Below are 15,064 nucleotides of genomic sequence, written 5' to 3' on the forward strand. Positions count from 1 at the left end.
GGTTAACCCTAAACTGCTTTTTTGCTTTCAATTTAAGCACATGTAACAATTTCCTCAGACAGATAAGTGAGTTCTCTTCTCAATGGAAAATGTTCCATCTCACTTGCAAAAGCCTTTTTAAACTTGGTAAACTGACTTATTTTCTCCCATTTCCTATGCGCAATCGCAGTTAAAAAAAAAAAAAAAAAAAAAGGGTCAAGTGCTCAGTTAAAATACACAGTGTATAATTTTATAGCTTTTTCCCAGCGGAGCTCCTGGTGCCGGTGTCCAGACGACAATGCGAGAGCAGCAGCGCAGCGCACAGATCAGTTTCATTCTTTGTCAGTTGTGAATGGGGCGGAGGAAGCAAACTCATTAGAATCCTATAAAAGGAAAGTATCCGAGATCATAAAACAGCCGGCTACAGGAGTAAGCGCTCACTCGCGGCCAGACAGAGTCACAGTGGAGACCTCTCGTCAAGTTTCTTTCTGACCCCCAGAGTATCGGCGATTTAACAGATCCGCTTTTTTTTTTTTTTTTTTGATCCTTTTGCTCCTTCACCTGGCCCCATGTGTTTGTTTGTTTCTTTGTTTTAAAATTAATCTTCAATGGCAGCCCTTTTTATAAATATTTGACATTTTCAGAACCAAAAACTGGGCATCATCACTACTGTGACGCATGGACACAGCCAGGGTGCACACGTCTCACTGAGAAACTTTTTTAAAAAAAAAGTTATTGTTTTTTTTTTTGTTTGTTTGTTTGGGTTTTTTTTTAACATTTTAGTATTTTTGAGGATGCTCGTCTCTACTTGGATTAGATATTGTGTTGTAGTGTTTCTCGTCGCTACGCTGAGGACTGGGACATCCCAGGTATCAGAGGCGCGCCCGAAGGCGAACTCCATCAAGCCTGGTCAGCTGGAAGAAATACCGACACCGGCTACCAACCGCTCCTCCACTGTCACTAAGAAACACAACATCCAGGTAACTCCAATTATTTTACAATCTGAGAAAATATCAAATGAGATGTCAGAGCACACAACCATGAGACAATTTATGAAATCTAACAAGAATAATAACTTTATTCTTCCAGAAATTCCTCTTTCCAATTTATGATTGTTGAGTGAGAATCAGTGTGGAGCATTTTCCTTTGCACAATTAAACTGTAAAATAGTAATATATACCTTCAAAAAGCTGTCATGTGCGGATCGTTATTGGAAATTGGGAGGATTGGACCCCTCATAAATCCTAATTGCCTTTCAAACCTGACGCCACAGTCGGGTGCAGCACACTTCCACAGTAAATCATTAATGCCAGCAGAAAAGTGAGAAAAAGTTAACACTTGGGGTAATTTTCTGTCTGGATCTGAGTGTCATTAAAGTGGTCCAGGCGCTTGCTGGGATTATGAGATTCTGTGGGGCCACTCTTACCAACCACTTAATACCCACTCAAAGAGTTATCGATCCCTGCTGTTTCAACCAAGTGCGGCATTAGTGTGGTGTGAGAGCAAACGTGGGATTAAAAAACTGTGAACATTATATTTGATTTACCAAGTGAGGAATCAGAGCTGCGGCTTGGCCAGGAAAATTTGCAGTCCAGCCAATAATTCCTCATCGGTGGATGTTTTAATCCACCTGGAAGGCAGGCATGCATATATGAAAGAGGCAGGGCGCACCGCTCAAGCAAAAGAAGTTGACAAAAGCCAGGTTTTAATCTCCCACAAAAAGACGTTTCACTGCAAAGAATCACTTCACCTCATTTTTAAATTAACTCCTGGGACTTTCAACATGTAGCGCTGAGAGTTGGTCTCGATGCCTCACAGTATGCGAGCAGTAGATGGCACTGCCTCATCTCCCAGACAGAGTCTGGCCATCAGCTCAGTCATTACCCTGAGCTTAACTTCATGTAGTGCCCCCCACCCCCGCCTAGTTGAGTGGGCTCACCTGTTGTGCTTGCACTTGGCCTGTTCAGTTCGCTTTTTATGATAATGTTGCATATCAGTGAAAAGCTTAGTTTGGAGAAAGCAGTCATGCAGCTTATACAGAAGAATTATGGAAAAGATCCCCCCTGCCAGACCACAATTTGAGCGCCTGGTTACTACTTTGCTTTTGCAATGATTTGGAATGGTTTGGAAGAGTGGACTGAGGGAAAACAATCTGTGTGTGCAGAAACCACCATACTGTTACAAAAGTATAATGTCATGGTGTACTGGGTCCAAATGAGGACGGCTAATATCATTTATGAGGTTTTCCAGAGTGGTAAAGAAACAGCCGCAGCTCAGCCGTGGCCAGACTTGTGGCTTGATGATGGCAAGCGAGCCACACTGTCCTTCTGCCTCTCATCACGCAGTGGCTATTTGTTAAATAGCCGCATTAAATAGCGTAATAAATCAACGTCTGATTTGCCCACGTTTCTGTAACGGAAAAGTGTCCCACAGAATTAATTTTGAAGCAGACAACAGGACACAGGTTTTTTTTAATCTGTTTTATTGTGTAGCTTCGCAAAAACTGTACCTGAGATTGCGCAATTACACACACACACACACACACACACACACACACACACACACACACACACACACACACACACACACACAGAGGCATTTGGCACCCCACATTTTCATCTTTGAGGTGGTTCTCTGCTTTCGCCTCAAGTTTTCTTTTGGCATCTGCTTTAGGAGGAGACTTTGGTGCCGATATATTATGAATACGTTGCAATACTGCTAAGTTTGACACAATCCATGAGGAGAGTTGGCAAATTAGGGTTTGGGAAATGTGAAATTCCCAGTTATAAGAAAGACAATCTCAACAGTTTACCACTGTATCCATTAAAAAAAGAAAGAAAAATTCACACTTTTCTGTCAGTACAACCAATATTGTTACATGGATTGATGCAGCTGTTTGGGGTCCTGAAACTCTCTCACGGTTAAAGATTATTCAGAAAATGATGAGGAATCTCCTCAAAAATTGCCCACATTGGCTTTTATTTCGCTCTATAGCAAATTACTGAGGGAGAGACTGCAACTGGCCTGTGAAGACAAGCGGCCGCAGCAGGAAACCGGGGTGTAATTTGGTTTTGTATCCATCAGATTAGAAAGGTTGGTCAAAACCTTTGGGTTAAAGGAAGCATTTGACAACTTGATGTGCTTTGATTTCCTGTAGCTGCTGACAAAGTTTGGCCTTAAGGGTGATATTAATCACACACACAAACCAGGGAAGGCTTTGGCAATTCCTTCATGTACAGAAGGGACAAATGGCCGGGTGTTTTCCTTTTGTCTCGTCCTCTTCACGTCAGCCTGACTGGAGTAAAACCGACAAAGCCAAAACCTCTAAAACCTTGACAGCCAGCACTCGTGGGTGGCACTGTTGGCTTCTTGGAAAGGAACCAACAGAAATGGATAGCATGGGCAGGCAGCGCTCACCACTGTAACCTCTGAACCCACAAGGGAACCAACACTCTGGCGGCGTTCGTGCATTACGCGTCTGTAAAACATCAGCAGCCGGTCAGTCAGCCTTAACTAGTTGCTTTATTGAATTCACCAGAGGGTTTACTTTAACAAGCGATCACTGAAGGCTCTCCCTATAAAAATATAGCCCCTCTCCCCCCAGCCAAAAATGACTGTTCAGTGATCCTAATGAGCTGAGAAAGAAGGAGAGAGAAAAGGCAGGGAAAGGTGTGACTGCTTATTTATGCTTTATTCTTCGGTTTTCCAGTCTGTGGGTCCCGCGGGTGCCATGAGGCCCTTGTGCCAGAACCATTAGGGTTCTCATGCGGAGACCACCTTTACTGTAATTAAACCTGTTAATGAGAGAAGAGACCCTGTGCACCTCTCATTTCACAAGATTACACCTTTGAAAGCAGCCCACCTCCCACAGTACCGTCACGCGCTTTCCCAGCCTTTGAAGGGACCGTTCACGTACAGTGACTGTATGCCTTTCTTCGGGTACAATGACTAAGATCAACTCAGAATGTATACTTAACTTAAGGAAGGCCTAGTTTTCAGAGACTTTGGATCCTACTGCTCAAAGGGACACGGTTATAAACACATGTGTTTTGAGTGATGAAAGACGCCGAGTTGTGTCTGAGGACACGGTTTGTATGAGTGACTTGTGCGCAGTCTTCCCTATGTTATCTGATAGCGTCCGTCTGTGCTTTCAGGGCATATGAAATTTGTTTATTCAGTGACATCGTTTGTTTGACTCTTTAAGGGCCCTGCCACTCATTAACACCATTCACTGCCTCAGGTTATGAGCCTGAGCTCTGAAGGAGCGCAAAAAGGGCGGATGTTTAAGAATGTGCTTTAGCTTTGTTGGATTCTTTTTTTCACACAAAATCCCTTTAAAGGATGCTAAAAATTATTTAGGAATATTACAGTTGATAGTTACATCAGAAAGACAGCCTTCACTACTGTCATGGTTCATAAAGGTGATTCTTTGCCATATGCAGCAGACAGCAGCTCTGCCTTAGGTTTTATTAGAATTTTATTAGTGTTTGCATTGGAGCTCCATATCAGAGTTCCATTCAGCAATAAGGTTATGAGTGCTCCAAATTAAACAATTAAATACATAATTTCTCCATGTCCTCATGTGTTATCTGATCGGATGCATCTGTAACATCTTAAAAAATGTTCAAAATAGAAAAATAATCCAGTTCAGTTCTCTTCTTCTTCTTCTTCTTCTTCTTCATTTTACAGTTTTTGACAACTTTGAGCTTCAGCAGTCATCATATTAAAAACAAAATACAAAAACAAACTTGTCAGCTGATGCTCAGTCTGATATTTTGTTGGCCCATCCAGCCACCCAAACCTCTTATCTGTCATTCTCTCACATTACCTTTGCTCCTCTCATAGTTACTGAGGTTTTTTTTGTTTTGTTTTTTTTTTTGTCACTTGAACATAAAAAACTGCAGTCTGGGGATTTAAATTACCATTTTGTTCTGTTGTTTTACTGCTGCTGTCCAGTCTTCATACTGGATCCAAGTTCTGCCTAAGTTCCAAACACAGAGGAGATGAGACATACTTAGTGTTATTTATGTTTATTTTTTTTTGGAATTACAGGGCTTTTGCTGTTGAATTATATCAGCACTTTGGAATGACTGTAGAGAGGTAAATAAGGGACTGGTGGAGAGGGTTCAAAGCCCTGTATATCCTGCAGTTAATCCCTTGGAGATTGTTGCTCCCGCACATTTAAGGTTCCTCTTCAAAGCCACAGAGCTTTACCAGCACGAGAGCAACACGAGACAGGGCCGGGGGCTTCCCTTATTGCTCTCTGTCTGTCTCTTCCTTTATCATCTCACCAGCATGCCAGAGAGGCTGCAGAGTACACAGTGCTCAGCCCACTTCCTATGCAGGATCCGAGGCTGTTCTTTTATGTTGCTAGGCTGTCTAAGGAAAAATAAGGGAGCAACACAAAAAAAAGATATGAGATTAATAAGATGCATCCCAAATGAAACCCTGTCCCTCAGATGTTGCAAAAGAGGCGTTTTATAACATGACAAGATAAGGCAAGTTCATCACCTGTGATTTAGGGGGCCAGCCTTGAATCATTGGGTTTCAAAGGACTGTCTTGCAGTTTGAGCCATGATGGAAGAGGTGAGCCCCATTCCCACTGTGCCCCATGGACTGTGATCCATGCAAACCTGCTGGCTCAGAAAGACAGATAGGATTGAATGCAGGTAATTTGAAGTACTGCTGCAAGTGACTGGATCCATTTGTCTTCATTAGATCACAGGAATTTTTTTGTTGCCAGGGGAAAAAAATCTTGAACTTCTCTTCAGGCCACATTTCCAGCATATTCTTTTCTCGACAGTCCACTGCAGTGTGCATGTTTCTTTAAAGGAGAAGCTTACATAGAAACTGAACTCACCAGTTGTGCAGGAAAGGTTATTCCTTGCTATGAAAATAGCAGTTTGCAAAATCCCAAGAGAACGTATTGGGTAGACGTTGAGTTCAAGGTATAGTCTGAGAGTTTGGGAAATATGCTTGTTCATTTTCTTGCCGAGTTAATGTGTGCAAAGCAGAAAGTTGGAGCCAGGAGGTTATTAGTTGGGATTAGGATAAAGACTTCTGCTTCCTCCTGCTTATGCTAATATCTGACCTTTCCATATCCTGACAACAGTTCTTAACCTTGTAGCAATTAAGAAATTTTTGGAAGCCATAAAGCATCAGGGATTTGTTGCTTTCATCAGCAATGCTAATCATTTGCATTATGGGAATCTGTCATAATGATAGATGAGCATTCAGTTTAATATTTCAGCTCATTTTTCTATGGCTATATCATTGCATCCATGTGTTTCCAGTCTGAGAAAGTCAGTATGGCAACCCTCCAACAAGTCTAATCTTGTTCATTTTCTGAAGCTAAAGCTCATGAGTAACAACTTCTAATGTGCTGAAATATTGATATTGTTGATAGCTGATTTAAACATGTGTTGTACATTGACGTCTGGAATGGCGCCTGTTCTTTTGGGAATGGCAGTCCCTCTCCACTGACCTTTATACCCCAAAAAGGAGTTTGTTATATTTACTGCGGCTGTAATGATTTTACTCTGATTTAAACCTCTTTTATCTTCACTCACATGTTGACTCTTCCATGTTTGTCAGTGGTAAGCTACAATAAATCAAATCTGTCAGTGCACTGCCAGGGAAATGTGGATGCTGTGCCGGCAGTGGAGTGCCACCAATACATGTTGTGAAAGTGTCAGTCTTCAGTGAACATAATTTACTAATAGACTCCTTTTAAACTCAGTTATGTGTGTTCCGCGTGAATAGGGGGTGTACGGATGTGCAAGTATGTAGTGCATTTCATATAATAACATATCCTCCAATTTAAACTGAATGGTTGAAAATGAGGGAACAATGTTCAGCAACTGCAGAAACATAGTGACCTGAAATTTGCGTGTGTGTGCATGTGTGTGTATGTGTCTCACTCTGCAGCTGTTTTGACCTGTGTTGATGAGTTCATTGCAAATTCGTGACATTATTTAATTTGTCAGCAAACTCCTTTGATTTGTGTTACAATTTATGCCAAACTCCTTTGCTCCTGCTCCAAGTCTAATGGCAATGGGACTCCCATGTGTGTGGAATCATCAAGACAGTGGATCCAATAAAGAAAGCCTCATGTTGGTGTACACGCTTGTTATCAGAAGAGTGAGCTCGGCTTTAATTGCATTTCTCACTGCTATGGATAGTTAAGTTTAAGCTTTCTTTGTGTGGTCCTTTCATTAGGGAAAAGCCGTAAAAGCCCTTGTGTTCTTGGCTACATAATATTTCTCAAGCCTTTTGGTGTAAAAACAAGAAATGCTAAAACAAAAACAAAGGCAAATGAACTGTAAAGGAGCGTGATTGGCTACTGAAATCTAGCCCCATTAAGCCTGTGAACAGTTGGAGGACACTATAGAGATGCTGAAGCAGGTTGCCTTGGTTTGGTAATTTTAATAGCTTTATGGAAGAAGAAAAGTACATTTAGTGAGAGACAAGTTAATCCCTACAACATGTTGTCCCCTTAAACTTGGTACAGAGGGACCACAGCCTGTAGTAATTTCACCCAAAACAAACAGTATATTTCCCCACATACCCCCAGTAGTATCTAGCCAGTCAGACAGGCTTGGGTTAATTTTCTAAGGTTTTGGGTCTTTGGGCCACCCAGTAATTACAAAGAAAGTGAGCGGATTTTAGCTTCAGCCTGCAAAACATTAAAACATGTTTTTAACTTCTTTTTCAGAAATATAAATTTGTATCCTTGTATTGTAGCCTTAAAAAAAAACAACTGGGGAACTTTACAGGAATCCAAAAATGTCTCTCCTCAAAGAAAAGCTTTTATTCATAGTTTTTCTGTGGCACTAGTCCACACTGGTGCACACTCAGAAAGAGACTATTGGCATGTGGGGAGCAGAAATTGTGTGACCGGACAAATAACCATTAGTGACACAAAGTGGGTGGGTAACATGTTAAACTAATCTCAACTGTGAGGCAACTAGCAATGGAAAATACTGCTGATTAGTACATGAGGTGGAAAATATGCAAGAGGCTTACCTACCAAGCAGCATCCAGCTGTAACACAGCAAATAAACACAATGGTTGGGCTTTAGTTCAGTCTTTCCTAGACTCTGTATTTGGTCCAACTTTGCTCAGCTGTTTTAATCAGTAATTTTGCAAAGCAATTGAAGACCTGCTGCAGATTAGAAAGAATAGATGTGCCACCACTATTATAAAGGTGAATTGGGTGTGGTTGTTTTCAGGGGTCTCTGCAAAGACCCCTGAACATAACAGGAAATTCTGTTCGTTCTGTTTTAACTATGCTTTGAAGGATTTTGCCACAGTTGTGATGTTTGGAAAGGTGTTGCAATATTGTGAGCAAAAACTGCCAACTATATCACTTTCAAACAGTGATGCCATGTGCACCACAGCACTCTGTTAATTTGGTGAACATTCAATGGGTGATGACATGTGGGAGACACAAAATCTTTTACAAGAAAATATATGCCATGTTGAATTTAAAATACTGGGTGGGGATTAGTTTACCATCTCAAGATGTTTCATTGGCCCAGTGAAAAGAAACTGTTTCATGACTTCGGATGCTGACAGGATCCATGTTCCTGAGGGAACCGTGTGTCCAGTGGGCACTCTGTGACTCTGGACACTCTTTTCAGAAAGTGGGCTGATGCGCGCCTTTCCAGAGGAGAAAATAATGACCCTGCAAATGCAATTAAGGGAATTGTGTTTACACTGCAGCCACATGTGCATGTGCTTTATGTTGCTCGATGTCACTTTGGCAAATATATCAAAGTCAGATATCAAAAGGCAACATTTGCTGTTTATTTTTTCATAAAATGTGTTGTGAGGACTTGAGAGTATTTTTAATGTGCTTTTGACATAACTGGGTGATTAATCTGCAACTGAACTGGCATCAGCGTTGCTACATCAGTGAGCGTTTCCATTAAAAATGCCACGTCAGCAGGTTATGTCAGGCATGGATTTTAGATTTTGCTGTCCATGCCGCTGATTTAAAATTCTGCTATCATAGGTTATTTCATAAACCGGGTAAACAGATATTTTCATGTAGCAAATTCACCATGTTTTCTGTCTCCAGGTGTACCCTTGCAGCAATGACAGGGAGTGCAGCGTGGGCAGTTACTGCCACAGCCCTCAACAGGCTCCTTCTCGTTGCCTCACCTGCCGCAGGAGAAAGAAACGATGCCATCGAGATGCTATGTGCTGCCCCGGGAACCGCTGCAGCAACTGTACGAATACACACACACACACACACACACACACACACACACACACACACATGCTTGTGGTGCATTTCAGTTTCAGTTGCATCATGACCGCAGGGCATTGTTGTGAAAATTTGATTTCTGGTTTTATTCAAATGTTCTTAAAAAAGTGGGTCTCAGTTATAGAGCCAATACATTTAAATAATGTTGAACACATGCTTTTAGACAGAACCTTGAACTGTAGTTGAACTGAGGCCCAGAGGTTAGGAATCAGTGGTCACATGTTGTAGTGTGAATAGCATGAATGTGTGGCAGAGGCTGTGCTGAAACTGCTCTTTGTTTAAAATCAACATAGCTGACTAACTCATATAGGAGCTCTTTTCATCGCGTTCTGAAAACATTCATTTAACAGACACTTCGCAGATACTAATGTGTCCTGACTAGTCAATTTGGCAGTTAGGTTTAACAATCTGTTCCATATTTTTGGGGGGGTTTTTTTCTGACAAACTAAGCTTTATATATTTCTCTTGTTTTTATGCCTGCAGTTATTTGTGTGCCCATCTCTGAGAGCGTGATCTCATCTCACATCTCAGCATTAGATGAAAATATCAAGGTCTCCTCCAAAGACCATGGCTGGAGGAAGAGTGGGAAGGGTCACGCCAAGCATTCTCTAAAAGGTAAAGTTTGACAGCAAAACATGTCCAGTGGAAACTATCTAAACATTATCATGTGCCATTATTGTTTTTGCTCCCATATTATATTTGCGCTCCACTCACTTTAATGTGTGTCTGGATGGCTGAATCGTTTTCTTATTAACTTTCTGAAACTCCTAAAGAGTTGATGGGCATTACAGTCCACCAGCTATGTTGATAATTGCCCCTTTGCTCATGTGTCTGCACCTATGTGCCTCAAGCACAGCATGGGGATCCTAGAAAAAAAACAAACACAATGCCTTTGCTGTTTCTGCATCTACTTAAATCCATACAAACAGTTTCATTGATAGCACACCTTCCATGATACACCAGTGCAAACCACAGTATGCAGCTATGGCATAATTAAAGCAAATAAGTCACAGAGACCCCTGCCTAGCATTCATGTCACCTTTTTTAAGTCAATATAAGGGACTATCAATATAGTAATCTGTTTAATGACACACTTAAATTACTAAGCTCTAAATGCACCCTCAAGACAGCAGGCTGCAATGCTAAAATAATTGTGGAAATAACATACTACTTAAAGCTGCCATAAATGAGGCCATTTGGTTTTATTTGTACTTGACTCGCCCGCTCTCCTTAAACATTATTACATTATAATGGACTTGTGCAGGTTGCCACTTGAGAAAACTCAACCCAAAAGTTCAGTAATGTTAAATGGATGGAAAACAGTCTGACTTAACAGCCCATCACACTGATGGAATAATGGAATAACTAGTCAGCAAAGTGGGGTTAGTCAGGGTTTGGATGGTAATGCGCGTCCTTTGCTTCTTTACTTTGGTTTATGTTTCTCCAAGGACAGCTATGCCAGTTTAATGCACAGTTTGGAGTTTACCATTTGTTGGTTTATCACTGCTCATACATTTCTCTCGTCTTCTTCCACCAGGGCACGAGGGTGACTCTTGCTTGCGTTCTTCCGATTGCTCAGATGGCTACTGCTGCGCCCGCCATTTCTGGACCAAAATCTGCAAACCGGTGCTGAGGCAGGGAGAAGTGTGCACCAAGCAGAAGAAGAAAGGCTCTCACGGATTGGAACTCTTCCAGCGCTGTGACTGTGCCAAGGGCCTCTCCTGCAAGGTGTGGAAAGACGCCACCTCTTCGTCCAAGTCCAGACTCCACATGTGCCAGAAGATCTGAAGCAGAGGCAGCTGCTGTCTGCATAGAGGCCTCCGTCTCCATCTGCGAGGGAAACTCTTTTTTTTTTTTTTTAAAGAATGGGTTGTGGCGGTACTGAAAAGGGGGAAAAAGACAGAGACTGACAAGAGACAGAACAGATGCGGCTTCTAGCTTGCTATTCTGCAAGCGTAGGGCAAATAAGAATGCTTTAATGTGTTCGCTGTGAGTGATCCATCCCTGCACCCACATAATAAACACGAATCCTCACACACATATGCGCACATATACACCTCATGGCTTTGAGAGATCAGTGAGCTTATGGGTGTTCTTGTTTTTTTTTCACAAACTCAACAAACCTTTTACACATGCTTATGACATTCAGGGAACCACAGAGTTAGTCAGCTGAAGCTGTGATAGGTGTGGACTTTTTGTAGATGGACGCAACATTCATAGCAGTCTTTCATTAAGCACCAGCTTATAATATTTAAAGCGGAAGGACTATTTACACAAAAGCCATATTTTTACTGAATAGTACATGCTTTACCAACCTCTGAAGTCAGTTAGCTTTAAAGAATCTCACTTGTAATATTCACAGGATCAGAATGTTGGCAAGTTATTCTGTTTGTTCACCAAATTTAGTACTTCTTTACATTAGAATTCAGCTTCTGCTTTGCAAAGCAATTACAACCAGCCACAATGCCCAAAGAACAAATATACACTCACTTATGTGTGTGTGTGACTCTTACACCAAAGAATGAAAGAACATTTGCTCTGGAATGATGAGTTTCATCTGGGGCGTTTGCTCGTCGCCCTATATTTAGCCACTAGAAGAGAGATAAAGTATTGTATTCATTGCGCAAGTTTTGTTTGATGTAGGATACAGCTGTAATCTATTGTGATACAACTGTGTGGGTTAAAACTGTTTGCGCTGAGGTAGTCCTCCGCTGCAGACTTGGTGGTTTCGATACTGGAATGGTTCTGCTTTTCAAATCATACGAACGGGATTCAGGGATATGTTGGAATCGCAATTTTCCCCCTCAGAAAGCCAGTAGAAATGGACATGTGAGAGGATTGATTAGATTTACAAAAATGCTCCATAAACCTGATGTTTTTGAAGAGAACTGCAGTTTGAACAAACGTTTTGCTGATGGCACACAGCCCCCTTTAGTTTTCTGCTTTTAAAATATGACTGCATACGTTCTTTTAATGAATTGAGTTTTATGCTGCGATGGATGTGAAGCAATGCTTTTTTTTCCTTCTACCATCAGTGCTTTAAATAACCACACATACCTACAAATCAATATAACATTTGCCTCCTTTTGCTTTAACACATTTTTTAGAGCATCAAGTACATATATTTTGTAACCATTTAAAATATCAATAAGCTCTAATATTGTAAATAGACTGGAAGCAAAGCAAATGTATTTAAGAACTGATGTATATCATGTACATATAATAACAAATGAATCCTTAAAGTTATACCTGAGAAGAGCAATGTCAGAAGAAACAAGCACAGTTGGATAGACTGAAAATGATAAAAGCTGTGTGTAGATAAGGGGTAAAGGCTTAGATAGCTTGGATTTATATCACAAACTGAATGCATTAAAAGGATGGTTCTTAAAATAGGGAACAAGATCCAAAATCCTTTGTGTAAATGGTGTGTAAATGGTTTCAAGATTTGTAGCCAACTAAATGTTGTTTCTGTGAATTCTTTGCATTGATCTGTTTTGTGTATTTACCAAGAAGAATGAATAAAAGAATGTATTTTGTATTACTAGTCACACAGGCCTTGTTTTTGTTGCTCCTTATTTAATGTACACTGTGCAAGAGGGAATAAATTATGATGCCTCACCATAGCTAAAAATACCCAAAAAAGTTTCACGTTCATGTGCGCAGGCTGAAATTACTAAACATAGTTTTGGATGCTCTCTTATTTCCCAAGGGATCGACACAGATCCACATGCTTGGCCTGGCAGAGATTTTACACTGAATAACCTTCCCGACATGACCCTTTCATTTATCCAGGCTTTGGAAAGACAGAGGTACATTGTAACCCCCCTGAGGCTGGGATTGTGTCTCCTCCGGTGTCAAACCAGGAGGAGGGATCGTTTACATGTAAGGCAAATGTGTTAACCACTACACCATGGAGCCACTGATGCCACTTAGCACACGGCTAATTTAAAAAGCATCAATTTCAGTGAAGCCTCTGAAAATCTTACTTTCACATCAAGTGTGAGCACCTCTATGAAAGCAGATGTTTTGTCAGTTTGCTGCTCTGGAGTGTTCAGATGTGAGTCAACACATCACACAAACTTCCCAGGAGAAGACGTCCCAGCAAATTCACCCCAAGGTCAAACCATGCAATGCCCAGAGAAGTTATTAAAAAAAAAGAAGACAAAAATAGAACTACATCTCAGACTCTACAGCCCTCATTTAGCATGTTAAACATTTAAAGTTCATGACAATATAATTAGAAAAAGACAGAAGTACGGCTTGTTTGGAGCGCTGCCAGAAGAAACCACCTTCTCACCAACAAGAACATTGCAGAACAACTTGAGTTTGCAATAGCGGCATCTGAACAAAACACAAGACTGCTGGAACAGTGTCCTTTGGACAGACAAGACCAAAGTGGAGATGTTTGGTCATAATGCACAGCACTACATTTGGCAAAAACCAAACATAGCATATCAGCATAAACACCTCATATCAGCTGTCAACCACAGTGATGGAGGGGTGATGATTTAGGCTTGTTTTGCAGCCTCAGGACCTGGGCACCTTGTAGTGACTGACTTGACCATGAGCTGCTCGGAACGCCAAAGTATTCTAGAGTCAAATGTGAAGCCGTGTGTCTGGCAGCTAAAGCTTGGCCCAAATTTGGTCATATAACAGGACAATTCAAGCACAGCAGCAAATCTACAACAGAATCGCTGAAAAAGAAAAAAAATCAGCGTTGCAGTGGCTCAGTCAAAGTCCAGACCTCAACCCAATGGAAATGCTGTGGTGGGACATTAAGAGAGTTGTGCATAAACAAATGTCTGCAAACTTCAATGAGCTGAAGCAACATTGTAAAGAAGAGAGGGCCAAAACTCCTCCACAACAATTTAAGCGACTGATAAACTCATACAGAAACAGATTACTCTAAGTTATTACTGCTAAAGCTGGTTTTACAAACTGCTGACATAGGGCATACTGTACTACCTTTTTGACATGACTGCACAGAGCGATGGGAAAACTTTCTTTTTCACATGACCGTAAGTGACTGCAGTTGTCTTTTACAAGGAAAACCTGCCCTTTACAACTACCAGCTTACTGTGCTTGAATTTGAATGCTTGAATTTTTTTTTTCCAGGAGTACAAATAAGACTTCATAAAAGCCATTATAGGCTGATGCTTTGCAGATGTGAAATTTAGACAAAAGTCTTTGATATGCTCAAAGAATTACAGTAAGAATGTACAGCATATGTTTCATTACGTTGCGCCAACATGCATTTTTATTGCATGTTATGTGTACACAAGGGTTAAATAGATGTAGAAAATAATGACATTTCTTGACGTGATCATTGTTTTTACCACTTCAAAGTGCCAACATGTGATGAAAGCTCTTTAAGAGGCCACTTTAAAACAAAACTCACAATTTCACAAACATAATTGTACAACTCTTTTTGACCGTTCCCAAGCAACATATTTTTTCCATCATCACTAACAGGAAACGTAGACTTTGCAAAACTTCAAATGCAGCAGCATCATTTTGGAGCTATTGTTCTCATCCGCATGCCTCATTAAATTTAAAATACATTTTTACATGCTGGCCAAGGGACTTTTTTCATATTTCAAAATGAATCACAAAAAAAAAAAACGTTAAAAAGCCTGATGTCAGAGATGTTGAAAACTGTCTTAGCAATAATCCCATGCAAACTAGTTGGAGGGTTTTGTTCAAGTTGTTACAGGCAGTTTGAACCAGATGTTAGGTTTACGTGGCTCCAGGAATGCAGTGCTGCGATATATCAGCTGCAATATTATTTGTGATTTACAAGTGTTGTGCAGTAAA

At 40.9% G+C, this 15,064-nt stretch overlaps 1 protein-coding gene across 1 annotated transcript; it reads left to right on the forward strand.

Moving 5' to 3' along the window:
* Nucleotides 1–437: 437 nt before the first annotated feature.
* On the forward strand, nucleotides 438–12,717 carry dkk2 (dickkopf WNT signaling pathway inhibitor 2). The gene is made up of 4 exons (XM_030738979.1): nucleotides 438–959; nucleotides 9,062–9,212; nucleotides 9,734–9,865; nucleotides 10,788–12,717. Exons 1-4 carry the CDS (start codon nucleotides 774–776, stop codon nucleotides 11,036–11,038), a joined length of 720 nt encoding a protein of 239 aa, XP_030594839.1. The 5' UTR covers nucleotides 438–773; the 3' UTR covers nucleotides 11,039–12,717.
* The last annotated feature ends 2,347 nt before the right edge of the window (nucleotides 12,718–15,064 follow it).

This window comes from Archocentrus centrarchus, chromosome 1 (genome assembly GCF_007364275.1).
Source record: "Archocentrus centrarchus isolate MPI-CPG fArcCen1 chromosome 1, fArcCen1, whole genome shotgun sequence".
Lineage (NCBI taxonomy): Eukaryota > Metazoa > Chordata > Actinopteri > Cichliformes > Cichlidae > Archocentrus > Archocentrus centrarchus.